This window comes from Schistocerca piceifrons, chromosome X, assembly GCF_021461385.2.
Source record: "Schistocerca piceifrons isolate TAMUIC-IGC-003096 chromosome X, iqSchPice1.1, whole genome shotgun sequence".
NCBI classification, from domain to species: Eukaryota; Metazoa; Arthropoda; class Insecta; order Orthoptera; family Acrididae; genus Schistocerca; species Schistocerca piceifrons.
This window is the reverse complement of record NC_060149.1, coordinates 149329081-149353055: the sequence shown is the minus strand read 5'-3', so window position 1 is coordinate 149353055 and position 23975 is coordinate 149329081. Positions and strand designations below refer to the sequence as shown.

General features: G+C 40.2%; 1 protein-coding gene across 2 annotated transcripts in view; it reads left to right on the top strand.

Annotated features, from left to right (window-relative positions):
- The window catches only part of LOC124721950 (coiled-coil domain-containing protein 77-like), a 208565-nt gene that overhangs the window by 125957 nt on the left and 58633 nt on the right, over positions 1-23975 (top strand). For both annotated transcript variants that reach the window (XM_047247113.1, XM_047247114.1), the window contains exon 5: positions 7641-7776. In XM_047247113.1, the coding sequence (XP_047103069.1) occupies positions 7641-7776 (136 nt within the window). The remainder of the gene's footprint in view (positions 1-7640; positions 7777-23975) is intronic.

Here is a 23975-nt window from a genome sequence, read left to right as displayed (position 1 = left end):
TGACTACATTTCTTGTTATCCAGTGCTGCTGATATCAGTCATCATCGTTGCTCTAACAGGCATTGCAGCTAAACAAGGGAAGATCATAGAGACCTTAGAGAAGGAAGAAACTGCCAAAGGACATCGTAGATTGCTGGACAGAATACTGAATGAATGGGACTATGACCCAGTGGGAGAGAAATGGTTGCTTGTTATCCCAACTCATTTATGGCAAGACATACTTTGATATTTTCATGACACCCCTGCATCAGGTCACCTGGGATTTGTGAAGACCTTCAATAGAATTAGAAGTAGGCCATATTATCCTGGTATCTACTGCTCCATCAGACACTATCTACAGTACTGTAGGTATTGCCAACCATGGAGGCATACTCTCAGCTATTCCCAGGATGCCTGGTTCCAGTTCCTCTTGCAGATGCTCCATTTTATGAAATTGGAGTTAATCTCTAGAGGTGGTTTCCCAAATCTGCAAGTTGAGATAGATGGATAATAGTGTGCACTGACTACCTTAGGCGCTTTACTGTCACCAACGCTGTACCAACTGCCAGATTCTGGAAATCACCAGGTTTCTTGCGGAAGACCAGTTTGAAGCTTGCAGTGCCACATGTAATGACCTCTGATCTTAGGAAAGTAATTTCACAATACAACATTGTCAGTATGATAATTCCCTATCATTCACAGATGAATGACTTCATGGAACATGTTAATGAGATATTGACTGTTACGTTTACAGTGTATGTTGAAGTTGAAGAGAGAGACTTGAATTGAAGAGAGGGTCTTGCATATGATACTGCCTGCCATGACATTTACATACAAAGCACCAAAGCAATAGATTACAGGGTTCAAGCAATTTTTCCTGATCCATGGTGGACAGGCTGAAACAATAATGGGCACTTTGTTTTGTTTCAACCCACCTATGCTCTGGATGATTAAACAGCTCACCAGCAGAACCAAGCAACCAAGACAACTGGTAAATATATGCTTCATCAATGCCAAGGAGTAGCACTGTGAACATTGTGTCAGCAAACACTGAGCTGTAAGCTACAACCCAGATGACCTCCTATGGATTTTTAAATCTGTGCAACACGTTGGGCTTATGGAAATCTGCTTAAAAGGTACCAGGTACCACTTTTCAATGTCAAAACTGTATATTCTTCAACCCCTAGGTATCAGTGCTGTGGAGATCACAAATATAAAATTAGATTACAGCAGCTCACACCTTGTAGTACAAGCAATCATTGTACCCATACTCCATCAATAAATTAGCCAGGAAAATGCTAATACACTATATAATACAATCAAAAGTACTTCCATCACAAACTTCACAGTGATTTCCAGATTATATACGTAGTTACAGGTTTGTGTAGTTCATATAATACAGTGTCATAGTGTGAATGTTTGCCGTCTTAAGAAGACATGTTCTAGCAGTCTTTTCATTTTTGTTTGACTTGTGGAAAACCATAAGTTATTAGCTTTTTATGTGTGACCTGATGGTTTCAACTTACCAATATTATAACTATACTAGACAGCAGCAAAAATGGCGGCTGGGGTGGCAAGTGTAGAAGACACCCCTTCCACCTTTTCTGCACACTTCCCTTACACATGTTCTTGCCTCATACCTCAGTCGCCTCAAGTCAGAAGCCATTGGTCTGTGCCTGTCGAGCAAAACCCGGCAAAATGCGCCATCAGATAAGGCTATCTGGCGCATTTATGTACAATGTAGTATAAGGTGCTCACTCGAAAATGATATAGTATCCAGATACAACAGACAGCACATTGCAATAACGATTTCACAATCAGCAATAGACAACAGCTTATTTTAAACAATTTATTATGGGTGTAAAACCATCTATCAAAAAAATGTTCAGAAAATACTCTAGTGAAAGGGCAGCTGCTACATATTAACTTATTCTTGTGTGTTCAAGTAGACTTATTGCTGTTAAATACATTATTACTCCTCACCTGTGAAATTATTATGGTATTTCAGATTTTATGTGAACATTTAAGCATTCATTAGCTTTGCGTGTTAGTTTTTAACCTCGGTAAAGAGTGGAAAGCAGGGGTCTTCTGTTTTCCTCAAGTAACGTGCCAGCACATGCAGCGAATGCACAACAGCTTTGGTCCCACATATTGGTAACTTTTCATTGGGGGAAAGGGGGGGGGGGAGGAAAGGGAAGACAACAGGAAAGTGAGTGAAGAGAGGAAATAGTGTTCAAAGCTTTGGGGAGGGGAAGCAACAAGAAATATAACATTTAATACAATTTATTATTGTTTGAGTGTCCTGTTCTGAAAACCCACTATTCAAGCGGTCATCTGAGGCAATGACAATGCTTTTGAAGAACTTTTCATGGATGCCTTCCTTCAGAAAGCCAGTTTCCAGCTTGGCGTACACACTTAATCATTTAATTCAGTCTTACATGAAGACATGATCATTTGTTTCCTCAATTAAATTGTGCACAGCTTTCATCTGAATGTACAGTTTCTGGATGCAACCTATGATTTCACTAGGACCCATATATTTTCTATCAGGTTATACTGGCAGTGGTAAGGGGGCAGTTTCACAAGCTTGTGGCCCATTTCTGCTTTTAACCTGTCAAGTACAAACTGATTTTAATGGTTCATGTGGTGCCTGATGTCCTCCAACACCTCCACTTTCATATGGCAGTCTGAAATTGAAATAATTTTCTCTTGTAGACACTGTGAAATTTCATCCTCCTTTGTACTTTTCCTTTCTTTTTTAGTGATAACTGGCATTATCCATGATGATCATGCAACTGTCTTCCAAACCATGTAAGAAATATAAAAAACAGTGTTTGAATTATATTATTATCCATTTCTTCTCGATAACCACTGGATTTGCAGGATATAAATATTAGATTTTTTTAAATTAAGCCATATTTAAATATCCAGCATGACAGACAATAAATGTCTTTCCTTTGCCAGTTGCTGCTTTCAACCTTATTACCTTTTGAATACTTTCAGACATGCTGTCTGGTGTGATCCTGATTAAGTCAGGTCTCATCAAGATAGAGTGGTGGTGTTTTTCATTTTCTGATGTGCTTTTTTCTCAGTAAATTAGCCCTATCTCCTGCAATACAAGATCTCTCCATCAGAATGCAACTTCCATTGTCACATTTTTTGTACCTGAAGCCCAAAGATTCCTGAATTCTTCCACTCAAATAGTTGCGCTCCCCTACCCCATAAATGCAGTCTTGTCGTGTTAGACATCTGCTACAGTTGCCACTCTGATAACATTTCAGTACTATATGATGAACAACATCTTTCTGGAAATTGTTCACATTGGTTAGAGTTCTTCCACTAATATCTTCCCAAGGGGATTGAAACATCATTTCTTGACTACTGGTTTCCATTATCCATGTTTCTGCAAATATCCTACACGCAGTTCAGTGTGAAACGCCACATGCCTTTGCTGTTGCAGTTTCTTGTGCTGATAAGATTTCATCTCTCCTGGCTTTGTCTATAGGTCATGAAGAAATTAGTGTGCCGTGTATATGATGATTCTCTTTGTTTTGCTCTGTCATCTTAACTCGCAAACAAAAATAACAATATTATCTGATGAAAATCACTACCCTGTCTTCAAACATACATTTCCATGCAGTGAATTCTGGATAATGGGTTACAAAGTTGCAAAACCATGGCAGCAGCAGCATGAATGAAGCACAGTATTGCCACGTAGATGTTGTTAATGATAAGTGTGTGTTTGGTAGTCATTGCTTCTGATAATGCCATCCCAACTACACCTGTAGTAGAAGTGGCACTGGTAACAGTGTGAGCTTAGTCATGGATCAAGGTGGACTAGGCCAAAGGTTTCTCATCAGCACTTAGAAACAGGAGGAAGATGAGGGCTGGGAGAACTGACCTACTCCTCCTAGGTGCCACTTTCATTGCTTCCTTTATAGTGCAGTGTGGACACATCATCCAATGAATACTGTATGTCCTGTGTTGTTTACGGGACAGAAGGAGTAAGAGATGAAACACCACATACTGTCAAGATCATGATCCAACAATCTTGATTTCTGCAATTTCTCTAAAGGTATTTGGTTCGTGCTGCTGCTTCTGGATCACGAGGTCCCAAGTTCGATTCCTGGCCGGGATGGGGATTTTTCCCTGTCTGGGGACTGGGTGTTTGTGTTATCATTTCACAATCATTCGTTAATGTGGTGAGATTGGACTGTGTAAAGATTGAGACTTTGTATGGATGCTGATAACCACGCAGTTGAGTGCCCCGCAAACCAAACATCATCTAAAGGTATTTCATGTGAATAAGAAATTATCTCATTTCTATCGGGATGGTGATTCCCACTGCAGTCATAAAAAAAACTCAAGCTGCACGTGATGTCTTGGTTCATATTTATTAAATACAATGTTCTTGATGTTCTTGAGCAGTGGGCTGCTCAGTGTTACCAGATTTATGTCACTGTAGCCGCTACACATCCTTCGGTGATTGCTGGTGGGTTTGTTGGAAGAATGTAAGGTGTTACAAAGTGTGAGATTGTGCTTTACTACTTCTATATTGAATATGTCTCCAGATGAACAAGATGTAATGAATGCTGAGGGGAAAGTCATAATGCCCATCATTTGAGATGGTCACTTTACCAAATTTGTATCAGATTTGGTTGGTTGAGGTAATTAGTAGTCATAATCAAAGTAAATAAAAAAAGAAAAATAACAAAAATGCTAGTTCAGTACACACTAAGGTATTTATAATGAAAACTAGACCAGTTCATAGTAATTGAATACATGCCAATAACCAAAATGTATTTTTAATTGTGAAAATAAAATATGGGTTCTTGTAAATATTATCACCTTTCTGTATTCATAAAATTATGTATGAGATGGCAGGAACCCTGAAGTCAGTGAAATTTTCTCTTGCCATAGACTGCTGCTCCACATCACATCATATTGCATAAGTAGAGAATATCCACTCATGTCAGTGCTGCACAACACAATTATAGGAAAGATATTATTATATACAAATATCTGATGAGTATAGGAATGGCTGAGTTAAATTAGGATTATTAGGGCTATAATTCTACTTATGAGCAAAATGTTTTGAAGGCAAATAGTGAACTGTGGAAGACCATGCAATTTGTGTAGACTTTTAACACACCCTATTTCTGTAATAAAGTAAAGACAGTGTTGTCTGCATTAAGATATATGTCTGTGCACTAAATTCTTAAGGCTTTTCAGATACCAGCAGTTTGAACATAGCATGATGGTATGTAAAGACCAGATAATCGTAGCAAATTGTACAAAGCTAACCACAAACTAGGGAAATCTACAGACAATCTTACTTTAAATGTTGTGGCAACCATACAATTTGTGGATGAGATTACTTTGTGGAGGAAAGGATCATAGACATTGAAGTCCCAAAGTGTGTACAGCATAGCAAAGGTATGAAGACTTGGTAATCAGCATTTCAACAGTCAGAGAAGGTAAGGTCTTGTGGATCTTTTTGGCAGGTGAACATGTGTTAAAAGTTAGTTTTCAGGAAGGATATGTGACTGCCTCGTAAATTAACAATGCCAAATCTATATTAACCATGCCGACCCTATGCCAATGCAAGACAAAGACATGAAAAAAAGAAGTAACACATGTTAAGCATGAAATGAAACACTAATAGTGGCTGCAGGTGCAGTGATTGGGCGCAATTAAGATAATGAACCATCAACTGTGAATTTTTATAATAAGCTAGAACGATGGACAACTCTGTGGACAAATGAGAGAGCATGTCAACAGACTGCAGGAAGTTTCCAAAAGATTCACCCAGTTTTACAAGACTGTATTTTCTACATGAATAAAGATAGAAGCTTGGGTTAAATTTTAGCTTATACAAGGGATACCAAGTTTTTATATTCAAAAGAATCTATGATTTTATATGGGTGTATCTTTAACACACATGCACATACAAATTTGGGGTACTTATTACAATTACACTTAGCATCAATATTTCATTTACCTTTCAAAAATGTCCAATGTGTCTTCCACTCGACGCACAAAACTGTCCAGAAACCAGTCAAACTTGTTCCATACTTTTGTGAGCATGCCTGGAGTTACTGCATTAACTGTTCTTGCTGTGTACTGTTGCATTTCACCCAGAGTTGCTGGAATGAGGACACACGGATGATGACTTTCAGAAAACCCTCAACTAAAAAATTCACATACTGTGAAATCAGGAGACCTGGGAGGCCAGGGGTGCAATGCGAGATCTGTATGTTCCTGATTGCTGATCCATTATTTAATGCTTTTTTCCCCACCAGTAATCATGGGTACATTCTCTCAGATGTAGTGTTCCTCCAGGGGGAAAAAAAAACATTCACATCCTATGCAGTCCTTACACTTTAAATTAATTTATATTCTTTCATACCACAAGCCAAGTCCTATGCTGCAAAGATGCAGTTAGTGAACAGTCTGCCTCTTTCCATAATACATATTTCCTGTTTCAAACATATCTGATTGTGTCTTGTTATAAATTAATGGTAGTCTTTACTTACAGTTGAGACCATCTGCATAACCAACAGCAAGATCTCGTAATTTGTTTTCCAAATTCTTATATTTTCCACCTCTAAAACTATGTTGTAATCCTGTCTGATTGCTACATGGAAGGGCAAGACTGATCTCTGGTACTCCCAAGGAATTTTCCTTGATTTGAGGAATAAAATCAGATCCACTAATACATGTGACGCCACCTAAATAATTACTTGAAGATGTAGTATTTGAAAGGTGATATTAATCACAGGGCGAGCAATCTACAGGTCCCATATCTTTCTGTGGATTCCATATCCTTCTTTATGAGAAGAGGATGAATTAGCAGGTGGTCGGCCACTTGTGCTCTCCTAGGCCTTATATTTTTTTTCTTTTTTACCACTTGGGTGTATTTTACCTCTTTCTCTTTGATTCCTTCTTTCCTTTCCTCTGTCTTTCTTTCTTTCTTTCTTTCCTTTTTGTTATAATTCATGTTTTTGTATTAAGTTGTTATTGTTAACAATATTAGGAAAAGGAAAGATTGCTACTCATTGTAAAGATAATCCGTTGAGTTGCAGACAAGCACAATGAAAAAGACTGTTACACATTATAGATTTCAACCAAAGTCTTTTTCAGCAAAGAAAACACCCACACATTCACACAAGCAAGCACACCTCATGCACACAACTGCCACAACTGGCAGCTCCAGTCGAAATGACTGTGTGTGTTTTCTTTGCTGAAGAAGGTTTTGGGTGAAAGCTATAATGTGTAACAGTCTTTTCGTTGTGCCTGTCTGCAGCTCGATGGGTCATCTTTATGGTGTGTAGCAGTTTATCCTTTCCTAGTATTGTTGATATTACAACCTAGAGTTTCCATTGCTTAATTATTACTAATTGTTATTATTATTATTATTATTATTATTATTATTATTATTATGTAAACTGATAGTACTCTTTCATGTAAAGACATTCACTGTTAAGTACAAGGAGTTCATTTATTTCATATAAAATGAAAGATGGCTTTGAAGACCATCCTTTCATTAGGGCAAATAACAATAAATAACCAGAAACAATTAATCAGAAAATATGCAAGAAAATACTTTCCTCTTTTTGTTGCATCAGTTCTTTAATATGCCTTCTTGCAATGATTTACAGGAAAAATTAAAATATGCGAAGAAGCTTAATGAAACTGCTAATGAAGAAGGTGCAGTTAGTAGTGATCAAATAGTATTTGTCTCTTCCCAGTTGATGCCAGTAACAGTAAAACCTCATGATGGAGCAAAATTACCAGGTTGTAATTTTTTTTAGTTACTAGCTACATACCTAATTTTATGCTGCTGTTCATTTGTTTTTCTTATTTATCTAAAGATCTTCATTAGTTTTTTACATGTTCCATAAATCATTTGAACATTTTTGTTAAATGATGTGCAACAAGTCAGTTTCAGGATGTGTGTACGTGATTAATGTTAACAGTAATAAACATATTTTTTAGTCCTGCTTGTGCTACTACAATCAAAGACTAGTTTTTTTAAACAAGCTACCAGTATTTAAAGGAAAATTCGTGCATGGAATAGAAAGAGTTGTTCAGGAGAAAGTATTTTAGGTTAGATTTAAAATTTGCTTTGCTGCCTATCGGGTGTTTTATGTTATTGAGTAAATGATAAATTTTTTTCTGTATATTGAAATCCTTTCTGAGCCACTGACATCTTCAATTAATGAGTAATAAAGGTACTTTTTTCTTCTAGAACTGTAGGTTTGGAAATCACTATTCTTCTAAAATTGCGATGGATTATTCTTGATGAATTTCGTTAGCAAATGTATGTATTATAAAAGTGCCAACCTCCTTGGAGAGGTACCTACATGACTGTCGCAGGTGAACATTGTATATTATACTGTATATTGTATATATGGTTTCTTTTGTGCAATCAATGCTTTCTTTCCGAGTTATGACTGACCCCAGAAAATTATTCCATAAATCATTATTGAGTGGAATTATGCAAAATATGCCAGGAAGTTGTTTTGTTTGTTTCCAAGACTAGTAACTATATGGAGAGCAAAAGTAGCTCGAACTTAATTGTTTGAGCAGCTCAGTGATATGCCTCTACCAGTTCAAGGTGTGTACACCCAAATATTCGAAGCATTGTACCCTGTTTATTGACTCCTTTCATGCACTACATCAATTGTTGGTAGGTATGACACTCTTTGTTGTACATACTAGATATAGTGTGTTTCTCAAAATTAAGGGAGAGTCCATTTTCAGAGAACCACTTAGTAATTCTTTGAAAAATATTATTAACAGTCTCTTCTATTGCTTTCTCACTTATGGAATGTATTATAACAATAGTATCCTCTGCAAAAATTACTAGTTGTCTTGATCAATGTTAAGTGGAAAGTCACTCACATACATAATGAACAGGAATGGACTCAAAATTGAACCTTGTGGTACCGGTACTTCTTAATTTCTCCCCCATCTCAAAATTTCCTATCCTTTCAGAACTGTTTGAATTATTCAGCACAACTTTTTACATTCTGTTAAGTATGATTCAGATTAGTTGTATGTAAAGCCACCAGTTCCATAAAATTTGAATTTTTCTGGAAGAGTAACACAATCTACAGAATAAAACACCTTGGAAAGGCCACAAAAAGTACCAACTGGCAATATGTTAGCATTTAATGCTTGTAATAATGGTAAGAAAATGTATAAATAGCATTCTGAATTGAGCAACCCTTCTGGAATCCAAACTGTGATGTGCTAAGTAAATTGTTTTTACTTACACGTGAGACTACATTTGAGTACATTGGGCCATATGAATAAAACTGAAGCACAAGCTCGCAGCAAAAGGTAGAAGTAAGAGCATTCACTTGGAAGCAAAAGGTAAAAGCAGAAGCCTTAGCTTCTGATTGTAATAATGACCTTTTGCTTTTCCTCTCTACCTTTTACTTCTAACACAGTAGCAAAAGCTCCTAGCCGCCTGCTTGGTATGCATTGTCAGCGAACCATTGTTGAGCAAGAATGGGCTTCATCACTGTTTCCTTTGCCGTGCGACTGAGTTTTGCTTCATTTATTTTCAGTGAGTATTGTCACTTATTGACTGAAGATGTCTTCATCCGATTCAGATGAAAGCTGGGTATGTGCAGAAAGTATGATGTTGTTTTTAGTGGGCTTTAGAAAATCATCCTGAGTATCAGAGAAGTCACAACTTCCAGAAGCAAAAAGAAAGAGAGAAGATGCAATCTTAAATGTTATACATTCATTTGAAACTAATATCAACATTAAAGCTGACAGGAAACAATTGCTAAAGAAAACGAGACTAAAAAGGAAAATGGATAAGAACAGAACGGGAAATAAACCGATTGTTTTAAATGTTTGGGAGAAAACGTTTTACAGCTTGCTACAAGGAGATGGGAATCCTACAGTGAACCAGGTACCAGGTAAGATAAATTATAAACTCGTGTGATGTTAATATATATTTATTTTCCTTCAGTTAAAAAAATTACACACAGTCTGTAAATGTTAAAATGAGTTTTTTGTTTTTGCAAATCGTTAATTGATGGGTACTAAAATTAATATATCCATCGAGAAAGCAGTTAGTAGCGTCCCTCTTAGACAACGAATGGAGTGTGCTCCCTGCCGCCGTTGGATAAGCAGCTGCAGCAGCAAGTCGTATACTCCTAGCTCACTCATTTGCTACATAGTTTAATTCTTAATTTCTTTGCGTGTTTTTGGTACTTGCATTGTCTAATTCATAAATTTCTGGCGTATTATAGTATTTGAGAGTTATAGCATCGCGTTCTAGTACCTGAATAGTGTAAATTCGCGTAGTCGTTTGTCTTCTGTTTTTGTTTTGAACGGCCAGTGTCGGTTGGTCACAGTCAGTGTGCTCCCAGCCGGTGTTGCATAAGCAGCTGCAGCACCAAGTCGTATACTCCTAGCTCACTAATTTGTTACATAGTTTAATTCTTAATTTCTTTGAGTGTTTTTGGTACTTGCATTGTTTAATTCATAAATTTCGGGCGTATTATAGTATTTGAGAGTTGTAGCATCGCATTTTAGTACCTGAATAGTGTAAAATCGCGTAGTCTCCTTCCGCCACCGAGCAGTGTGTCAGCAGTGCGCAAGTAGCAGCATTACTGCATTTACTAGGCAATCTTGTATTTTAATAACCGTTTAAATTTTGTGTCGATTTGTTTGCGCTCTCTGTACATTAGTTCAGACGTTCTTTGCACAACAGTTTTTAGCATGGATAGGGACTGCAACTGCTGTGTTCGGATGCAGGCTGAGCTGGCATCCCTTCGCTACCAGCTTCAGGCAGTGTTGGCTCCGGTCACACAGCTTGAGGCTGTTGCCAATGGGCATCACTGTGGGGTTCCGGATGGGAGTTTGTCGGGGACAGCCAGCTCGTCTCACGCATCCCCCGATCGGACTACGACTGTGGTTGCCCGGGATACTGCCCGCATTGAGGCTGATCCCTCACCTGTGGTAGAGTGGGAGGTCGTCTCAAGGTGTGGCAGGGGGCGAAAGACATTCCGGAGGGCTGAACGGAAGGCCTCTCCAGTTTGTCTGACGAACCGGTTTCAGGCTCTGTCTCAGGCTGATACTGATCTTCGGCCTGACATGGCTGCTTGTCCTGTTCCAGAGGTTGCCCCTCAGTCTGCAAGATCCGGGCGGTCGCAGAGGGTGGGCTTACTGGTAGTTGGGAGCTCCAACATCAGGCGCGTAATGGGGCCCCTTAGGGAAATGGCAGCAAGAGAGGGGAAGAAAACCAATGTGCACTCCGTGTGCATATCGGGGGGAGTCATTCCAGATGTGGAAAGGGTCCTTCCAGATGCCGTGAAGGATACAGGGTGCACCCATCTGCAGGTGGTCGCTCATGTCGGCACCAATGATGTGTGTCGCTATGGATCGGAGAAAATCCTCTCTGGCTTCCGGCGGCTATGTGATTTGGTGAAGACTGCCAGTCTCGCTACCAGGATGAAAGCAGAGCTCACCATCTGCAGCATCGTCGACAGGACTGACTGCGGACCTTTGGTACAGAGCCGAGTGGAGGGTCTGAATCAGAGGCTGAGACGGTTCTGTGACCGTGTGGGCTGCAGATTCCTCGAGTTGCGCCATAAGGTGGTGGGGTTTCGGGTTCCGCTGGATAGGTCAGGAGTCCACTACACGCAACAAGCGGCTACACGGGTAGCAGGGGTTGTGTGGCGTGGGCTGGGCAGTTTTTTAGGTTAGATGGCCTTGGGCAAGTACAGAAAGGGCAACAGCCTCAACGGGTGCGAGGCAAAGTCAGGACATGCGGGGACCAACCAGCAATCGGTATTGTAATTGTCAACTGTCGAAGCTGCGTTGGTAAAGTACCAGAACTTCAAGCGCTGATAGAAAGCACCGAAGCTGAAATCGTTATAGGTACAGAAAGCTGGCTTAAGCCAGAGATAAATTCTACCGAAATTTTTACAAAGGTACAGAGGGTGTTTAGAAAGGATAGATTGCATCCAACCAGTGGTGGAGTGTTCATCGCTGTTAGTAGTAGTTTATCCTGTAGTGAAATAGAAGTGGATAGTTCCTTTGAATTATTATGGGTGGAGGTTACACTCAACAACCGAGCTAGGTTAATAATTGGCACCTTTTACCGACTTCCCGACTCAGCAGCATTAGTGGCAGAACAACTGAGAGAAAATTTGGAATACATTTCACATAAATTTTCTCAGCATGTTATAGTCTTAGGGAGAGATTTCAATTTACCAGATATAGACTGGGACACTCAGATGTTTAGGACGGGTGGTAGGGACAGAGCATCGAGTGACATTATACTGAGTGCACTATCCGAAAATTACCTCGAGCAATTAAACAGAGAACCGACTCGTGGAGATAACATCTTGGACCTACTGATAACAAACAGACCCGAACTTTTCGACTCTTTAAGTGCAGAACAGGGAATCAGTGATCATAAGGCCATTGCAGCATCCCTGAATATGGAAGTTAGTAGGAATATAAAAAAAGGGAGGAAGATTTATCTGTTTAGCAAGAGTAATAGAAGGCAGATTTCAGACTACCTAACAGATCAAAACGAAAATTTCTGTTCTGACACTGACAGTGTTGAGTGTTTATGGAAAAAGTTCAAGGCAATCGTAAAATGCGTTTTAGACAGGTACGTGCCGAGTAAAACTGTGAGGGATGGGAAAAACCCACCGTGGTACAACAACAAAGTTAGGAAACTACTGCGAAAGCAAAGAGAGCTTCACTCTAAGTTTAAACGCAGCCAAAACCTCTTAGACAAACAGAAGCTAAACGATGTCAAAGTTAGCATAAGGAGGGCTATGCGTGAAGCATTCAGTGAATTCGAAAGTAAAATTCTATGTACCGACTTGACAGAAAATCCTAGGAAGTTCTGGTCTTATGTTAAATCAGTAAGTGGCTCGAAACAGCATATCCAGACACTCGGGGATGATGATGACATTGAAACAGAGGATGACACGCGTAAAGCTGAAATACTAAACACCTTTTTCCAAAGCTGTTTCACAGAGGAAGACCGCACTGCAGTTCCTTCTCTAAATCCTCGCACAAACGAAAAAATGGCTGACATCGAAATAAGTGTCCAAGGAATAGAAAAACAACTGGAATCACTTAACAGAGGAAAGTCCACTGGACCTGACGGGATACCAATTTGATTCTACACAGAGTACGCGAAAGAACTTGCCCACCTTCTAACAGCCGTGTACCGCAAGTCTCTAGAGGAACGGAAGGTTCCAAATGATTGGAAAAGAGCACAGGTAGTCCCAGTCTTCAAGAAGGGTCGTCGAGCAGATGCGCAAAACTGTAGACCTATATCTCTGACGTCGATCTGTTGTAGAATTTTAGAACATGTTTTTTGCTCGAGTATCATGTCGTTTTTGGAAACCCAGAATCTACTATGTAGGAATCAACATGGATTCCGGAAACAGCGATCGTGTGAGACCCAACTCGCTTTATTTGTTCATGAGACCCAGAAAATATTAGATACAGGCTCCCATGTAGATGCTATTTTTCTTGACGTCCGGAAGGCGTTCGATACAGTTCCGCACTGTCGCCTGATAAACAAAGTAAGAGCCTACGGAATATCAGACCAGCTGTGTGGCTGGATTGAAGAGTTTTTAGCAAACAGAACACAGCATGTTGTTATCAATGGAGAGACGTCTACAGACGTTAAAGTAACCTCTGGCGTGCCACAGGGGAGTGTTATGGGACCATTGCTTTTCACAATATATATAAATGACCTAGTAGATAGTGTCGGAAGTCCCATGCGGCTTTTCGCGTATGATGCTGTAGTATACAGAGAAGTTGCAGCATTAGAAAATTGTAGCGAAATGCAGGAAGATCTGCAGCGGATAGGCACTTGGTGCAGGGAGTGGCAACTGACCCTTAACATAGACAAATGTAATGTATTGTGAATACATAGAAAGAAGGATCCTTTATTGTATGATTATATGATAGCGGAACAAACACTGGTAGCAGTTACTTCTGTAAAATATCTGGGAGTATGCGTGCGGAACGATTTGAAGTGGAATGATCATATAAAATTAATTGTTGGTAAGGCGGGTACCAGGTTGAGATTCATTGGGAGAGTCCTTAGAAAATGTAGTCCATCAACAAAGGAGGTGGCTTACAAAACACTCGTTCAACCTATACTTGCGTACTGCTCATCAGTGTGGGATCCGTACCAGATCGGGTTGACGGAGGAGATAGAGAAGATCCAAAGAATAGTCGTGCGTTTCGTCACAGGGTTATTTGGTAACCGTGATAGCATTATGGAGATGTTTAACAAACTCAAGTGGCAGACTCTGCAAGAGAGGCGCTCTGCATCGCGGTGTAGCTTGCTGTCCAGGTTTCGAGAGGGTGCGTTTCTGGATGAGGTATCGAATATATTGCTTCCCCCTACTTATACCGCCCGAGGAGATCACGAATGTAAAATTAGAGAGATTTAGAGCACGCACGGAGGCTTTCAGACAGTTGTTCTTCCCGCGAACCATACGCGACTGGAACAGGAAAGGGAGGTAATGACAGTGGCACGTAAAGTGCCCTCCGCCACACACCGTTGGGTGGCTTGCGGAGTATAAATGTAGATGTAGGTTTATTTCCAATATGATGGGTGTAGAGGATTTATGGGCAAAGATTAAACTGATTGTAAATCATGCTCTAGAGAAATATGTGCGGAGTAAGTGGATTAAGAACAAAAAAGACCCACCACCATTGAATAGCAGATATGAAAAATACTGAGGAAACAGTTTGTTTCACCAAGGTTCAAAAACGGTCGTGTAAATTTCAACAGGCAAAAGTTATTAGAAGTTCGTGCAAGTATAAAATGATCTATGGGTGAAGCATACAACTACTTTCACTTTCGTACCTTGGCAAGAGAACCCAAGAAAATTCTAGTCTTAAATAAAATCGTTAAGCGGGTCAAAGGGGTCTATCCAGTCACTCAGTGACCAGTTTGGTTAGTACATAAATGAGTTGTCGGCTGGGGTGAGTAGCAATTCTACTGTTGTCTGAAGACACTGTGGTGTATGGAAAGATGTTATTTTCGAGTGAATGTAGGAGGATACAAGATGACATAGACAAAATTTGTAGTTTGTGTGATGAATTGCAGCTTGCTCTAAATGTAGAAAAATGTAAGTTAATGCAGATGAGTAGGAAAAACAATACTGTAATGTTCAGATCCAACATTGATAGCGTGCTGCTAGACACAGTCAACTTCAGGTTATTGGGAGATTTCAGGAAAGTGTAGCTCATATATAAAGGAGACCATGTATAGAACACTAATGTGACACATTCTTGAGTACTAATTTAGTGTTTGGGATCTCCACCAGATAAGATTAAAGGAAGCTGTTGAAGCAATTAGAGGCGAGCCACTGGATTTGTTACTAGTATGTTTGATCAACATGTGATCATTACAGAGATGCTTCGTGAACTCAAATGGGAATTCGTGGAGGGAAGACAATGTTCTTTTAGTGAAAAGCTGTTGAGAAAATTTAGAGAGCCAACACGTGAAGCTAGCTGCAAAATGATTCCACTGCTGCCAACATACATATTGCATAAGGACTACAAAGATAAGATAAATTGGGGCTCGTGTGGATCATATGGATAGTCATTTTTCCCTTGCTTTATTTGCAAATCAGACAGGAAAGAAAATGACTAATAGTGGTTAAAGGCACCTTTTGCCACGCACCATACAGTAACCTGTGGAGTGTGTACATAGATGTAGATAATGAAAACGTTAATGGGCAACAGACAATATTTTCGGTTTTGGCTTGATACGAACTTTATCAGAAAAATGTTACTGGTCAGCGTAGTCACCAACTGAATAAAAGAATTGTTCAAACAATATTATTATTATTATTCTTATTATTATTATTATTATTTTAATTCTGCTTAAAATTTATATTCCTTTTGCAACTTTCTGATGTAAACTGGCAATATCTTCTAAAGCTTAACACACATGTAACTCACATGCCTTTATGTGTTAGTTCTTTTTGTTTGCTGTGTACTGAGTGCTTTGCTATTCCGGATATTCTAACTATGAAAGCCATCATTTGTCTGAATCTCTTCGAGTTGGACCCTGATGTTGTTATTCAGATAGCCTTCTTCTGTAATAGAAAAATTTGTTTTAAGTGACATGTGATGTAACCCCGAATATTATTCTGTATGTTGCAAGAGACTGAAAATGACCAAAGTACAGGGTGTCCATAATTAAAGTCATGGTTTCAAAATGCTGTAGAAAGAGAACCACTGCTCAGAATGACGTCAAATTTGAACAGCATGTTATTGACACAGGGGGAAACATCATGGAACAAAAAGAATGTAATAAAAATTTTAGCACTAGATGGCCCCGTAAGCATCAATGGGGTCAGCTACAAATGACATGAATTGCAGCACGATGGCTAAGGTGTGAGTTGAACATTACTCCATCTGTATTCATCAATGTGTATGACTGTGTAAGTATGACAGTTAACAGTTGTGGTATTGTCAGTGGAGTAAGCCCATCCATCACAGCAACGTCATACCACATGGGATGTGAAAAAAATCAGTTTTTAATTGTCCTGGGGCGAAAAATCACATAAAAAGGAAAATGACATCTGTTTCTAATTGTCGTGACACTGGTGCTAGACATGTTGAATATGTTGTCCACCATTTTCTGCCACAAGTTGAAATCGAGAAATATCAAATTCCACAACAGATTGAAGTGTCTTGGGGATCGTGTTCAGAATTAGTTGTGCATTGCAAGCCTTCAATTCAGCTACATTCATAATTGGAGCACTGAACACAACATCTTTCAGATAACCCCGCAATCAGCAGTCTCACAAGATCAGGTGATGCGGACAGCCAGGCTGCAGGAAAACGACAACTGATAATTCTAACATTTCCGAAATACCTCTGCAGCAGCCACTTCACTTGCTGCGCAATGTACTAAGGGACACCATCTTTCATAAAAATGGTCCTACCCACACATCCACACTGTTGAAGGATTGAAATGATGTTGGTGCTCGGAAGACTGTCATAGCATTTACCAGTGACAGTACAGGTAACAAAACCTACAGGATACATCTCCTTGAAAATATATGGCCCTGCAATAAACAAAGCCATCAACTCGCACCAGTCACCTTTGCTTAATGAAGTGGTACTAGTTGATGTACGTGCAGGTTTCCATTGCCGATATTCCGCAAACCTGCAGATTGACATGTCCTTGGAGGTGGAAATGTGCTTCGTCTGTCCAAACAATGGTCCATGGCCATTCATTGTCCAGTTTCATACGAGCAAGAGATTCCAGAGTGAACTTTTGTCTTACTGGCAGGTCAGCAGGAAACAATTCCTGAACACAGGTGATTTTGTACGGATAGCCACGCAGGATGTTTTGTAGGATTTTATGCACCATGCTCACATGCATGTCCAATGTTCAGGCAGCTCCCTGTGCACTGCATGCATGTTCGCACACTATCACTCAGTCCTTCCTGCAGTGCTGTGTCCACGTTTTTGATAGATGTCGGATCAACTTCTTTCCTCTGTCTGCCATATTGCACTTCAAAAGAACTGGTCTTTTCGAATTTTTAAATCATATTCTCCAAACCCTTAGCGGTCATCAGACCAAGGCCTTTTTCCATACCCTTGAGTGTCCGGAACTTCTGCAGGGCTACTGGCACACCGTCACCATTCTTGTAAAAGAGGTTTACTAGCAGTGTGCGATCCTTCATGGAGTCATATTATGTAAATTGAAGGTGGAAGGGAAGAAAGGAAAGGAAAGCGAAGAAACTTGATGTCAGCTCCATCAGGACTTCATGCAGAATCAGTGGTGATTCGTGAAAATGCATGCTGGACCAGAATTTGAACTGAGAATCTCTTGCTTACTAGACAGTTGCATTAACCACTGTGCCATATGGAACAGTGTTTATGGCAACTGTGTGGACTCTCTCAGTACGCCTCTTGACTGACTCGTAGGACCACCAAGCACCACTTATCCGCAGTCCCCATACATGTATTCCATGTGTGCTACTTTGAGATTCCTGCAGTAGATCGACCATAATTGTACATCCATACTGAATGTGGGGGATTTATTGCCCATCGAGGCACCCAGTTATATAACTGATTCACCTCGATGGGCAATGAATCCACCACCTTAAGTTCAGATGCATAATTAAGTTCAATGTCATATGGGAATCTCAAAGTAGGGAGCATGAAGTACATGTATGGGGACTGCGGCTAGATGATGATTGGTGGAAATATGTGTTGGCTCAGAGGTGTACCGGGCTCAAATCTCAAGCTAGCATACATTTTCACTTGTTGTTGCCAATTCTGCATCAAGTCTTGATGCAGGTGACATCAATAGTTCCTTCCCTTTCCTTTCCTCTCTCGCCCTCCACCTTCAATTTACATAATATGTACTGTAGCTGCAGATTTATTGTTGTGTCTGTTCATTCAGACATGTCCAAAAGTGCAGACAGCACACATTCGTGTAATTCATGTAGACAGTCATAATGGGCATCGGGCATCTCAGGTGCAAACTGAGGAACGGCCATGTATTGCACATCTGTTGGTGAGCATATTCTGATACTTAATTGTGGTCTGTTGGTAAAATTTTTGTTAGTGTGTGTGTGTGTGTGTGTTGTTTTTTTTTGTGTTTGTTTTATGTGACATTTTCCCCTGCGGAACTAGTATGCTGGTCAAATTTGACAGCATTCTGAGCAGTGGTTCTCTTTCTACACTGTTTTGAAACTGACACTTGAATTACGGGTGTCTTATGTGTGTTGCGATGTTGTTTGAAAATACAGGCACAGCATGTAATTACTGGACAACTGGTGACTTCAGGTTGCCTAATAGAGCATGCCAGATTTATGTATTACCTCTGGTAACTTTCAGCTCAGCAGTGATGCACATCTTTGAACCATTTTCTTGTAAGTAAAACAAGTTAGCAACTCTGTTTGCAATCACTTTGACTTCACTGTTAGTATCTTGTATAACTGTGCAAGTGTTCTCCAATATTACTGTGTCATTGTTGTCCATGACCTAACCCACTGAAATGAGACAAAATGTTGTTGCCACGTGTACATCACCTTTAGCTGTTACTTGTATAGTGCTGCGGCCTGTAAGCATTAAATTCTCTTTCATTTCTGTCACATGTGTGAACACTTTTGGATTGGTGTACATATGTGATGTGCATTGCACCAAAAAAGTTTTGGTGTTGCAAAACTTCTGAGCAGGCTCATTTATAAAGAAACAGTAGTGAGCCTCATTGACATTGTTCGCAGCTTGAACACTTAATTTCTTCTTGAAAAAACACTCATCTTCTTTGCATCCCTTCTTGGTGCATTTGTACACTGATTTTTCCCTTTTTTAGTTTTTCTTTAATTTTGTTCCAATTTGTCACTGTCATAGCAATTTTTGACTTGTCCTCGAAACATTTACCTGATTTAACGAACATCGCAGCACTTGCAGTTTTGCTGCCTTTCTGAATTTTCATAGTTGTGAATTTATTTTTTATTTATTTATTTATTTCGTATTCCATTAATCCGTATTGTGATAAATCACAAGGATGTGGAATGAGTCAAGATTACATACAACAGATATAATACACATATATAAAATGACAAAAATGTACCATAAGATTATGAATAAGTTTGTAGGTTAAAATCAAATCAAAGGTATAGCTCAAGTAATATAAAACAATACCTAAAAAGGAAATATAGTACATTTTCCAAATTAAACAAATAATACACATATATAAAATGACAAAAATGTACCATAAGATTATGAATAAGTTTGTAGGTTAAAATCAAATCAAAGGTATAGCTCAAGTAATATAAAACAATACCTAAAAAGGAAATATAGTACATTTTCCAAATTAAACAGTTAATATGATCTATAGCAAACAAATTTTTATCAGTATAAAAAATCATTGCTTTATCTGTAGATACTCATCAAGAGAATAGAAGGAATTTACCATTAGGTATTCTCTCAATTTACATTTAAAAGTAGGTAAGACATTAATGTGATCTTTAATACCTGATGGAAGGGAGTTGAAAATTTTTGTGGCTGAATAATGAACACCTTTCTGAACAAGACTTAAATGTTTCAGATCCCTGTGTAGATCATTTTTAGACCTAGTATTATGATCATGACATTCACTATTAGTTTTAAAAAGAGATAGGTTGTTAGAAACAAAAATCATCAAAGAAAATATGAATTGAGAGGTAAGTGTTAATATTTGTAACTTATGAAACAGACTTCTGCAAGAATATCTTGGATGAACACCACTCATGATTCTAACAGCTCTCTTCTGTGCAGTAAATATTTTTTTGGCTAAAGGCTTGTTGCCCCAAAATATTATGCCATACGACATGATAGAATGAAAATAACCAAAGTAGGCAGCTTTAGTAGCGTCCTCATCACCAATGGGGGTGATTACACGCAGAGCATAAGTTGCCACACTGAGCACAGATCACATCTAGTTGAAGCAGTACCTGAAGTGATGTAGTGCGATACCTTGGTGTCTTCAGCTCAGCATGATTGATGGATAAAATCAAGTCTGCTTTTGCTTTTCTGTCTGCCACTAGCCATGCTTTATATGTAGCATCTGCAGCAGCAAGCATTTCACCTTTGCCAGTCAGTGCAGATAATGGTGTTTCCAAATATTTGTCACCATATGTTGTTTTTGATGACTAATGCCTTGACTTGTATTCTCTAAGTCGCACGACTGCATATCCAGTCGAAATCCATGTGCAGCAGTCATGTGTGCCATATTTGTCATGTTAATAGATTTATTTATTTATGCACTTTTCAGCTTATGAATTTGTTTTCATCTAATCAAAAACTGTAACTCTTGCTGATCATGTAACTTGGCCCCATAACCTGTTGGGATGTGGTTTGAAAGTACAAGTACAACAAATAATTACTGAACAACTTTATTTTTAACTCACTGTGTGGGGAATAACACAGAACTAAGAACATTAGACTTGAGGAAGTATGCATATAGTGACATATATTACATGGTGGTAATATTTGAATCTCAACAGTGCTATACTTGCACCTTCCGAGGTAGAAATGTTAAATGTTGGCGATAATTCTAAAAGAAAAACAGACTTAATTGAGTTTCTGTGCGTGTTTTATTACATGGTCATAAAAATTTAGGTTTTAATCAACATGAATGCAATGAATGAATGAATCAACATCAATGCAGTGAATAATGTTGAGGCAAATCAATTGTTAATTGGCAATGGGTGGGTTACTGGCCACACTTGAGTTCTCTAAGGCTTGTTCTGGTAAGTGAAATTATGCCTGAATTAACCATCGTCTCCCCCCTCCCCCCTCCAGCTGATCTCCATTCTACATAAATGACTGCAGAATTCATATACACACATAAATTTAATGTACCCAACAAAGCTACCCACTCTTAAGACCTCTGTAGATACGCATACCATGTTAAGTACTTTTGGCACAAACACCTGCATTTGCAGTTGTTGCGATGGAGAAACATTCAGAAACAATGTGATACAGATACAACTGAAATAGAGAGAACAGTAAATGAAATGCAAAACAAATCCTCTACTGGTTGGGATGAAATTTCCTCCAGTATCTTAAAAAAATGCAAACATTCCCCCCCCCCCCCCCTCATCTTCCTTGTACAGAGGCTAGAATAGGCCCGAGATATTCCTGCCTGTCGTAAGAGGTGACTAAAGGAGTCTCATACGTTTCAGCCTTTATGTGATGGTCCCCTGTTGGGTTTGACCTCCATCTTTCTAAATTTTCCCGAAGAGCGAGCCAACTGGGGAAGGGCACCTTACATGGTGCATAATATCCATCATGCATTGAGATCTTTAGCCCATTTTCTTGTCATCGCATTGTAGTCCCACTCATTCTCCATCTCTTGGCAGAGGACACCTTCCTGGGTGCATTTTACACCATGCACTATGCAGGGTCGCTTTCTGCACTGACGATGACCACGGACTTCTTAGCACCTTATATCCAGCACGGTAGCCAGTCTGTTGTGGTTGGGCCGCCATGTACCCTGTTGGTTGTAGCCCCCTGACAACACAGGGATCACTCTGCTGATGCCTGCACCGTTAACTCCCCATGTATGCCATGAAGTATATGTCCACCTCCCTGGAGCATCGGGACTCCCGGCAATGGCCATCCTGCCAGGTGGCCCTTGCTGAGACTGGGTGGCACCTGTGGGAGGGACCCTGGTTGGAGTGGGTGGTATCAGGGCAGATGACATGCCATGAAGCGTAGTATGTCATCTCTTGATGGTGGTCCGCCAACAGCAGTCTCTAAGCAGGCAAAGTCAACTTCTATGATAAGAAATATGACCCCAAATCATTCCCCTCCCTGGCCACACCATGGGAGGAATGCCCGGATAAGGATGGCAGTGAAGCATATTCGCCCCGGTGCCTCGTATGTATGAGAGTTGATGGGGAATCTTTCATGTCCATGAAGCCTCAGTTTTTTGTGGAGCATTTGGAGGACAACTTTGGGGAGGTGGAGGGCTTATTCAAAATGCACTCTGGGTCAGTCTTGATAAAAACAGCATCCTCTGCCCAGTCACGGGCATTACTCGCTTGTGGCAAGTTGGGGGATGTTTCTGTTACCATCACGCCCCATAAGAGCTTAAATATGGTCCAGGGTATTATATTCCACAAGGACCTTCTTTTGCAGTCTGATGACAAGCTGTGTGCCAGTTTAGAGTGGAGAAGTGTTCATTTCGTCCTGCGTGTACATCAGGGTCCGAGGGATAATCAGGTTCCCACCAGTGCCTTCATCTTGGCCTTCGAGGGTGACAAATTGCCCGAGAAGGTCAAGGCGATGGTCTACCGCTGTGACGTCAAGCCATATATCCCTCCCCCAGTGCGGTGCTTTAAGTGCTGGAAGTTTGGCCATATGTCTTCCCGCTGTACTTCCAGCATCACATGTTGAGATTGTGGACGTCCATCACATCCTAATACTCCATGTGCCCTGCCTCCCATCTGTGTCATCTGCAGACAACGTGATTCACCTTGCTTGCCAAACTGCAGGATTTTACAGAAAGAGAGGAAAATCATGGAATATAAGACCCCGGCCCGACTGACCTACACTAAGGCTAAGAGGAAATTTGAGTGCCTATGTCCTGTGGCTATGACCTCATCCTACACTGCCGCTACAAGAACAGTTGTCACCCCATCAGTTCCTCACATTCCCGTCGCCTCTCAGAACCAGAAGACTACACCTGCCCCCTTGATGGTGGGGAACACGTCCCTTCCTGTTGCTCCCACACCACCTACTTCGGGAGCAACACCTCCCAACCATCAGAGATATCAGTCCTCACTTGAGCCGGAGAAGTGTAAGTCTTCCTCGGCTACTCTCACTACGAAGGGGTCCTTTGGGTCACTCCCTTCCTAGGTTTCTGCTAGTGGGAAAGATTACAGAACCCAAAAGCAGCTGGTTGTAGGGCTTCATGTTCATCCTCAGTCACAGAGACTGAATCAGTGAAGTCAGTCCTCCCAGCCAGGGAATCCCAAGGAGCAGTGAGAGAAATTGAAAAAGAAGGTCCCCAAGACTAAAGGAATTGCGAAGGTACTCACACCACCGCTACCTACAAGCTCTGTGTCCGCAGATGAGGTAGAGGTTCTGGCGTCCGCTGAGGACCTGGATAAGGGCAACACAGGAAAAAACTGTCTGCGATGTATATCTTCCTCCAGATGGTGCGGTATCCCTGAATGATCAACTCCATAAACCTTTCCTACTTTTGGGAGATTTTAATGCCCATTCCCCCTTTTGGGGTAGCACCATGCTTACTGGCTGAAGCAGAGATGTCAAAACTTTACTGTCTCAGTTTGACCTCTGCCTCTTTAATAGTGGGGCCGCCACACGTTTCAGTATGGCTCATGGTAGTTACTCGGTCATTGATTTATCCCTCTGCAGCCCAGGACTTCTCCCATATGTCCACTAGAGAGCACATGATGGCCCGTATGGTAGTGACCACTTCCCCATCTTCCTGT